The sequence below is a fragment of the Vipera ursinii genome, assembly GCF_947247035.1.
Source record: "Vipera ursinii genome assembly, chromosome: 5".
In the NCBI taxonomy this organism is placed as follows: Eukaryota; Metazoa; Chordata; class Lepidosauria; order Squamata; family Viperidae; genus Vipera; species Vipera ursinii.
Genome location: NC_139518.1, coordinates 72,090,684 through 72,100,352, shown reverse-complemented (window position 1 = coordinate 72,100,352; position 9,669 = coordinate 72,090,684). Strand labels below are relative to the sequence as shown.

At 39.4% G+C, this 9,669-nt stretch overlaps 1 protein-coding gene across 1 annotated transcript in view; it reads right to left on the bottom strand.

The window, feature by feature from the left end:
* Positions 1-6,207: 6,207 nt before the first annotated feature.
* Positions 6,208-9,669, bottom strand: part of PLCE1 (phospholipase C epsilon 1) — a 132,445-nt gene continuing 128,983 nt past the window's right edge. Inside the window, exons 30-32 of the mRNA XM_083364144.1 lie at positions 9,016-9,234; positions 8,385-8,584; positions 6,208-7,014 (exon numbers count right to left, since the gene is read on the bottom strand). Coding sequence (XP_083220270.1) covers positions 8,405-8,584; positions 9,016-9,234 — 399 coding nt within the window. The 3' untranslated portion in view covers positions 6,208-7,014; positions 8,385-8,404. The remainder of the gene's footprint in view (positions 7,015-8,384; positions 8,585-9,015; positions 9,235-9,669) is intronic.

The following is a 9,669-nucleotide window of genomic DNA, read 5'->3' as shown; positions in this document are numbered from 1 at the left end:
GTTCCCCAAGCCGCCTCCCCACGCCCTGCAGAAGTCAAAAGTCATCTGCATTTCAGTCCAAGATCACATTTTAACCCAGGAGTTCTCAAAAGAAATGTCCAAGGAAATGTCCAACAGAGTTGTCCAAGGAATAAATATACTGCTTCCTAAAACACATAACTTTTCTCACATTTTCTTGACTGTTACCAGTCAAGACCAGTAGACTGATCATCTCTGGCTTTTCTCTTTTAAAAGAGAAAGATTTCATAGTACACTGCTTGACTTCACTAACCCAGTCACTCTTATGCACAGAACTATTGCATGTCGTGCTGCACCCCTCCTGTGTGGAACTCTTGTCCCTGCACTACTGTGGTAGGCCTGTGTTTGGACAGAAGTCTAGACCCATGGCTAAGCCCACAAGAAGCTTCACCACTGGAACCCACACCACTGGGGTGACAGATAGGACTTAACCACATCTCTGTAGGCTTTGTGACAGCCCCATAAGGTTTCTGAAAGTCCAAATGACAGGCACATGGCATGCCCTGGTCCCATGAATATCCCTCCCCCTATGGCAGACACATGTGGCTGGCCTGCATGTATCTTTCAGGGCCTCCAATAACTATCTTTGTCATCTGCATTCTAGTGGCATCCAGGCTGTCACAGCCACATTCAGAAGTGCTAGGGATGTGATGGGTGCCACCAGGCACAAAATGGCAGGCCACTAAGCTTGACTAGTCCTTCCAATTTGGCATCCCTTCACTCCGCAAGCCACTGATTTTGCTTGATCAGTATTTTGTTGTTAGCTGCGAAGTCGTGTCCGACCCATCGTGACCCCATGGACGACGTTCCTCCAGGCCTTCCTGTCCTCTACCATCTTCTGGATGATCAGTATTACAAGACCACTAACGTGATATCATAGTGGACACGTGAGCAGCCCCATAGCCAATGTCCACCCTACTTTTGGTTCCCATAACGTTTGACCTTAAAATTGATCCTGTCTCACTTTCCATACCATCTGCTTCCCCTTAATTGTCTCACGCAACAGAGTATCTGACTGGCCCTCCATAAACGCTGCAGCTGTAGTTTCTTGGTCTCTTGAAACATCAAAAAGGAGTAGAAAGATACAGATAAGATAGGAAACACGATTTGTTCTCTATTTCCATTTGTGTTGGTGTCTTGTAAATTGAGATTAATTTTCTCTTGATTTTTGTACAAGTATAGCCACAACCCTATTTTATTTATAGAGTAATACGGGTTCTCCTATCACCGGTTTATTTATTTTCAAAGCTTTTCTCTTCCTTTGAAGCTTCCACTTTAAATATACAAATAAAACATTGTTTGCAATCCACACTTGGTCTATAATAATTGGAACAAGTGCTGAACTATATGTTATGTTAAAGGCAGTGTATTAAAGAAGCCGCACCTGGATCAGATAGTAAAATAAGTGCTGTTTTAACAGAAACATATGCTTAGGACAAAAGGGCCTCTTACAGGCCAAACAATAAAATACTGTACAGAATTTAGCAAGGGTATGCTCAAAAGGGTCAAGATAGCAGCCATGATGATGCAACTGAAGCTCTGGCTAGTTTTTATGTTGGGTGTAATATAGATGAGCACCTGGGAAGCACTTTTTTTTTACTTTCACCAATTTACATAATGCTACCAACATCTATAGAAGTTTATCCAAGAAGCAAACAATGATTTCCTAAAGGCAACTGAAATTGTCTATAATAAGGATACAATGCATACGTGAAATGCACTTCATTTTTTTGACCCAATAAGTTGGATTTTAATTGTGAAACTTGTGCTGAAATTATGGAAGAATTTAAGCAATTTGAATAGCAATAAATGCTTTAACCGGACCTATGTATTTTTTTTTCTGTTGGGGATTCTTTAACCCATGACATTTTTGATCTTGTAGTGTCCTGTGGCTTGATTATAAATGTACCTTACTGTATTTGTTTCGGAGGCTTGCAAGCTTGACCTGCCTTTGCAAACCCATCATAAATTTTGGAGACTGAATTATTCTGGTATCCTGCTTGAGTCAAGAATGAACTTCTGTTGTTCCCCTGAGGCCAAGTGAGAAGAGCCCAAAACCTGTATATTATAATCAAGAGGACGATGAATTTAGAAGGTCTCCAATACTTTTAAAGGGACGCGGTGGCTCAAAGGGACGCAGTGGCTCAGTGGGTTAGGACGCTGAGCTTTTTGATCAGAAGGTCGGCAGTTTGGCGGGTCGAATCCTGAGTGCAGCGTAACAGAGTGAGCGTGTTACTCGTCCCAGCTTCTGCCAACCTAGCAGTTCAAAAGCACGTAAAAATGCAAGTAGAAAATTGGTGGGAAGGTAACAGCGTTCCGTGTGCCTTTGGCGTCTTTGGACAAATGCTGGCTCTTCGGCTTTGAAACGGAGATGAGCACTGGCCCCTAGAGTCAGAAACGACTAGCACACATGTGCAGGGGAACCTTTACCTTTACAATACTTTTATCAACCAATAAGTAAAAGAATTTCTCCCCTCATGACCCTGCTGCCAACCCAGTGGTCTTCTTCACTGAGCTGATTAATGAAATGCTGAAATATGAAATGGAGGCCAACAATTATGAGATAGAACTGCTCCATAAGCCTGCTGGTCCAGAGTGGATATTTTCCAATGTTTCCGCTTTCTCACTGCAGTCAGAAGGACTTAACATCAACATCAGAGTTGCTGATTTCTTTTGAGTTGGGGAAATTATAATTATCAGCAAGGCAGTTTCCAATGCATGTCTTGTTTCTCCACGCCTACCAAAGGGAAACTTTGTAAGTAAAAGTTTTACAATCGCTGCAGTTTTCTGTGCAAGGCTGTCCACAGCATCAAAAGCTGACATTTTGACAGCCCTTCAAGATAGAAAATTTGTATAAAATGTTTTATAGATGGCATATGACACCAGTAAGATTAGTTCAAAAATACTTTGAATAATTGCTGGAAATGTAAACAAAGGCCAGGTACTTACTTCCATATCTGGTGGGTATGCCCTAAAGCGAAAAAGTTCTGGCTTAAGATACATACATGGTTGGAAAAGATGACTAAAATACAGATAGAACTTAAACCAGAACTGTTTTTGTTAGGAATATTAGGAGCTAAGTATGAGAAGGAGAATGAGTATCTAATATTGTATATATTGACAGAAGTGAGAATAGTGTTTGCTCAATACTGGAAAAATGAAAACTTACCAACTGAAGAGATTTTAATCAAGAAAATTTTAGAGTGTGCAGAAATGGATAGGTTAACCTTAGAGATTAAAGAGATTCAATTTATTAATAGATACTAAGTTGATGTTGAATCTAATCACGGCAGCAAGACTTTTAGTTGCGCAATACTGGAAGGAGGAGGAATTGCCGACTATAGAAGAGTGGACTTTGAACATTTCCAATTTGGCGGAAATGGCAAAGATTTCGGCATATCTGAAAGATCAATCGCAACAGAGATATATTGTGGAATGGAGAAGATGGATTGAATATATTCAGAATAAATATGGGACTAAAAAGTTTCATTTAGCATTTGAATAAGTAGTGGATTTTTATGATGTATGATTAGTCATTTGTTACTTTTTACTATTATATTAATTAGCGTTAATTGAACATATGTACTCGGACAATAGTCTGTTTGCTAAAGCTTGAAAATGTTATTGGGGGGGCAACCCCAATGTTGTTCCCCACCCTGTTCCCTACCCTAATCTCGATCCTAACCCCACCCTGAACCTTAATCCCTACCCTGGTTCTACCCCTTCCCCAACCTTATAAAATTCAATAAAAACTTTTATATATAAAAAAGATAGTCAGGACAAGAAGCTCAAACCACGACTAAAACTATTTTTATTGTAAAGTGTAACAGATTCTTGCAACTCCAAAAGAGCACTTCCCCGCTTCCTTTTACTCTCCAGGAAACTAGGACTGGTCCCTTCTGAAAAGATTTCCATATCCCTTTTTCTTCTGTAGGCTGAGATACCTTTTGCATGATGGTTATCTAATCTGCAGCTCTTCCTCCTGACTCCCAAGGCCATTCCCACATGCCATTACAGATTTTATCCAGCTAACGAGGGGCATCACAACGGTGCAATACACATTGTCCCTTGTGTACTTAGCTATGATGTGGCAATGACAAATGAAAAAGTCAGAGGTCTCATGCTTCATAATTCATCCCTGCCCTGCGCTCTCTCCAAAATGTCTGTTGGCCCAAAGCCACAATTCTATTTCTCATTGGCTGGAACTATCTCCAATAGATATTTTAAAGTGGGAAAAAAGAGTAAATAAAATTCCAATTTTGTCTACATCCAGTATGTACAGATCCAACCAAGCTATAATCCCTGACCTTTCTAAAGCAAGTACTTATTTGTGAACCCCTAAATGCACAAAACACAAATACGTTTCTGCTTCAGATTTTTTTCTTCCAATAATGCATTCATTTTCTCTCTCAGGGACAAATTATGTTTAGTCTAGGATATGGACAAAAATAAACAAGAGTCTTTTATGGATTTAAGTATTAAATTTTTCCACATTAACTACAAAAAGTTAGTATATAGCTATTAGCTCACTGTGTTTCTATCCTTCAAGATAGCTCTCTGGTGCTTCTTCATTGACCCGTAGAAGTCTTTAGAAGTCTTTTTGTCCCAGGGGTGAACAATACGTTTTGCAAACATGAGAAGAAGAAAAAAGCTTTGTAGCATGTCCAATCTGATTATAACTTTACATTCCATTCAGGTACAAATTGTTGTTGGGTAGTATTTTGCGTCCTTTTAACTCCAGTTAAGCAAACAGGCTCAGTTCTTGGTTTATTCATCCAACTTCAATCTGTCGAACTGCAGGTGTACTGTGTTGCTCAAAGCTTCACATAGCCTATTTTGACAGGTTTACACTGCAATCCTAGACAAGTTGTGTGTTTTTTTAAAATTAAACCTGGTTAAGCACAAAGGAAACGAAACCCGAGTAGCGAATATGCCATTGCAGCCTTTAGAATTGTTAGGGCTCTAAACTGTAAAGCACATTTGCTACCACTTTTAATCTGTTTTCTATCAGGTGGCACAAAATTTCAGATTCAAAATAATAAAAAAGGGGGTGGGGGGATAAACCAAGCTACAGCATATGGTAGCTCCTGCCTCTTCCTGATCTAAATCAGCGCTACATTAAGGAGATGAAGGGGAGATGGGCATTCATATCCCTGCCTACACTGGAGAACCGCTTGGCCTGTAAAACCCTACTGTAAACGCCCTATTAATTTTGGATAGTTATAATATATAGGCAAAAGGAAAATATCTAATAAACGCTAGCAGTTTTATAAAATAAATTCAAAAAACTGTGATTTTATAAAAAAATTAGGTAATTATTTTACAAGGCTTTTAGGCAAGAAGAAGCCCCAAGTTTTATATCAACCAGTCCATACATTCTACTTAAATGGGAGGTTTTTTTCTCCTTTAACAACAACAACTTTATTATCACTGTGAATGTACACCAATCGGCATACATCAAAATGAAATTTTGTTGCATACAGCTCTCAAAGGGTCACCAACTCTGATATACACTCCTGGTTCGTGGTCAGCTCAAGTTACAGATCTTCCATTTTAGTCTCTAGGGAGCGAATGATGGCAAACAGGACAGATGGGAATGGAGCTCCATGTGGATTAGCCCTCAAATTAGCTTGTATTCCTCCACGACAACCTTGCCTACTTTTCTTTTTCTGATCCTGTCTCTTCCACCTTTTCCTTAAAGAGGCCTTGATTCTTTTTGCCCCTGGAGCACGTTGCCACCAATAACAACTCCTCCAAAAGCTTCTCTCCCATCCTCTGCGCCTGCCAACAGCTTCATCCAGTTCCTTCGCTCCATAAGCCTCGGGACCTCTCCTCCTCTGCCTCCTTCGGAAACAGCCCTGATTTGCAATAGAATCCGTCACTGGGCCAGCAGTCAGATCTTGCTGCCTTCGAGAGCCAATGCAGCCGCAGCCGATCCAGGCACCGCCATCTTAGAACTCTCTTTGAGTTAATGGCCTTGTTTCTTCTAACTTCCTGGCCTTGTAGATTTAAATACTACTTTAAATACTTTCTACTATGCAGAACATGTGTAAGTACAAAAAGTATACATTTTACTTGGGTCTTGTGTAGTGTGCTGAAAAATCCAGGAAAAATAAAATCTTTACATAAATGGTTTTTTCTCAAAATATTTTTTAATATTACTTACTGAGATAGTCAACATACAGATGTATGAATGTACTTTTTCATTAAAATTAAACATTTACCGCTTTAAATTGAGAAATAAGTAACACTTTCTATAAAGATAGGTAAAACTGTCTAAAGCAAGACATGATAAATATATTACAGTGTCACATACTTTAAAATATTAAAATAAATTACTGTATTTCAAAACAGGGAAACTAAGATACATTACCTGAAAAAATTCTCTTCTAATCAATATATATACCATCTATTGTACACTGACATTAAGACAAATGATATACTCACAAGACTCTACTAAAAATTGTGAATTGCAATGTATTACATACATCCGCCTTTTCATCGTTATGAGTGTGAAAAGGAATTCTTAAAGGTGCATTACAGTTACGCAACAAACTATGAAACATTATAAACCTTTTATTTTCCCTTAAGATACTTATTAAAATCTTCTATTCCAAAAAACAGGCTTCTGTTTTCAAGGGACCACATAAGGTGCACGCTTTGTTCTCCCCCAAACCCAGGGTGTTGATTTTGAAGAAGAAAACTCTTTCCAAATTCTTCCACAGGATTCTTTCGAAGCTCAAAGTCACAACTTTTCCTTTGCAGAAATCCATCAGCCTCTCATGTCCATCACACCTGCATTGCCAATCAACCTCAGCGGGCCCTTCCAGGACCTCACAGCTGATTTTTTCCATTCCCCAAAGGTTTCCCCCCCCCCTCTCTTTCAGAGACATATTCCAGTAACAGAAAAAAGGACTGCCCAAATGGGAGGCTGAAGAATTCGTTTTTGTATCTCCTCATCTTCACTGTGGCTGTGGTCTCTTGTATTTATAATACCTTGGAATCAGGAAAGAAAAAAAACAGCTGACATGTTCTGAAGCTGATGTGCTACTCAATTTCTTTTAAACCTCGACTCCTATACTGTTCCTTTCCAGCTTTGTGGTGGTGGTGGTGGGGTCACTAAATTAGTATTTCTATTTAGGAGAGAACTTTTCAATCAAGAGTGACATCACATGCACTAACAAAGGCCTGTGAAAATATGATCTGCTTTGTGTGCTAACAAGTCACACTTGTCTCCTGCAAAAGGGAAGATCTCTTGAATCTATTATGTTCTTTATCCTAGATTTCTGGGAAAGATGTTTTGGGGGCACTGATTGAGAGCATGAGAAACTACCATGTCAAGGGAATCCTAAATTTAACTCAGTGGAAAGAATAATCTGTTGGTTTTGTTTTTCCTGCTATCTTTTATTAGAGCAATAAACCAAATTGGTAGTAATGGAAACACACAATAGAAGCGCATTATAGTTCAGTACAGTTCTTTGTAGGTCTCTTAGTCCAGGGGTCCTCAACCTGTGGGTAATGGCCCATTACTGGGCCACGGCCTATCAGCCACTGGACTGCATGAGTGGCTGGCCTCTCTCTGTGTGTGTGTATGTGTGTGTGTGTGTACGCGCGCACACACTTACCCCACTCACACGAGTGTCGCCGCAAGCATGGACATCCACGGCCCCACTCATGACAGCATCGTGGGCATTCACAGCCCCAATTGCATAAGTGTCGCAAGCGTTCATGGCCTCATTCGTGCAAACATTGTGGGTGTTCGCAGCCCACTCATGCAAGCGCTCACGGCCCCACTCGTGCGAGCAACGGGTGTTCTATAAAAACTACCCCTTCTTTCCCCCCCCTCCCCCAGCTCCGGGCTGAAAGGTTGGGGAACTCTGTCTTAAGTCTACAGGGATTTATTACATTATGCAGACAAAGCTCACCAATATTTATGCAATTTCTGTGTTCATCTTTAGGATGTCATTGATAGTAAATAAAGACATCCTTAAATGAAAATTCCTTCAACGCTCTTAATAGCTTCCAAGCCTAGACAGAAAAGTTAAATTCTCCCACCACATCAAATTTCCCGTACTTCATGAAGCATGCCTGAATTAAACAGCCTGTCCATGAAATAAAAAATAGTTCAGAAGCATAGAAAATTAAGCTACTGTATTAGTTCTCTAAAACACCAGCTGCCTTCGGTCCTCCTTCAACTCACACCTAATCTCTGGACTTGCTTTCTTTTTCCTTGCTGTCCAATCATTTTTCTTCCTGCATTATGTCTCTGAGACTGTGAAGCTGAAAACTCCCACCTGTGCGGAGAACCTTTTTTTAAACTAAAGAACAAGTTTTTATTTAATATTTAGACAATGACGGCGCCCTACCTGAATTGAAAGCTGTTAAGTTATTCCACAGTATCACTAAAGGTCAAATGGCAAGTGGTCTTGTCATCTTTATTCTGAAGACCTTCTGGAGTACTTTGTAGAGGTGGAGTTATAAAGCCTCTGTACTGCTTACTTGACTTTGTTAATTTCTTAAATTCATTAGCAAAGGAAATGCCTTTTCTTTTATCATCTCGGCCTGCCTGCCCAGAAGAAAAAAGGAAAGAAAGAAGGATCTCAAAAGAAATGGTCAACTGTGATTTATATACATAAATATTGGAGAAAAAATACCTTTATGAAGAACATGACTCATTATATTATTATTAATAACAATATGAAGCTAAATAATTTCCTCCTTTCTCTTTCTCTAATAAAGCTTTCTGTAAGATGCATAATGAACCTAATTCATACCTATTAATTATCCAAAGATTAAAAACAGTTAATTTAAAAAGAAGTGAAGAAATACGTGTGTCTGCCAATTTTACTTTCAGATAGGTATTATGTGTTGGGTTTCTTCTAATTTAATTTCTAATGGTGCATAACTGTGAAACAGCAAAACATTTTCAGAGCTGTACATTGTTTTATTTACTATTACCTAAAATCCAAACTTTGATCTCTTTCATAATTTACTTACTTGGACTTGTTCCTTAAGTTTAAGAATAAATTTACCAGCTCCTTTCCATTTGTTCTGAGCCTGAAACACACATTCCTGGTCCAAAAGGATCCTCTGACATGTTTTGGGTGTGGAAGATTTCTTGTTTGCTGGCTCTTTTGTTACTTCTTCCAAAAGGACGTAATCACTTGGGTTAGGATTGTTCAAAATACTGTAGGAGTATTTGGCTTTGCATAAAGTCTGTAAAAGAAAACAAGTTGGAAGCCAATAAGCTTCCTTCAATTTATGAGTGTCGGTCTTACCAGGTAAACCAGATTGGACTCACACAGATGAGTTATTTCTACTATGTTGTAAAGCTTCCTGGACAGAATCATGCATGTCTGAAAGTACAAACCTGCCCCCATCTCCCTTACAACCTGAGATACTCTTCTGAGCCTCTTGCCTCACCCATCCTCTAGCTGCGAACTGTGTTGCCTCTAATCTAACCATTTTCTTGCCAGCATTTTTTGGTCCAATCTTCCAAGGTCCTTCCAACATACTATCCCCATGGAGCAAGGTCAACACTCAACCAATTGTACCCTGGTGATCTGAATTAGACACTTCCATAGTACCCATTATACATGCCTTTGAATGATATTCTATGCTTCCGCTGAGCACCAGTGTGAAACTTAGCTA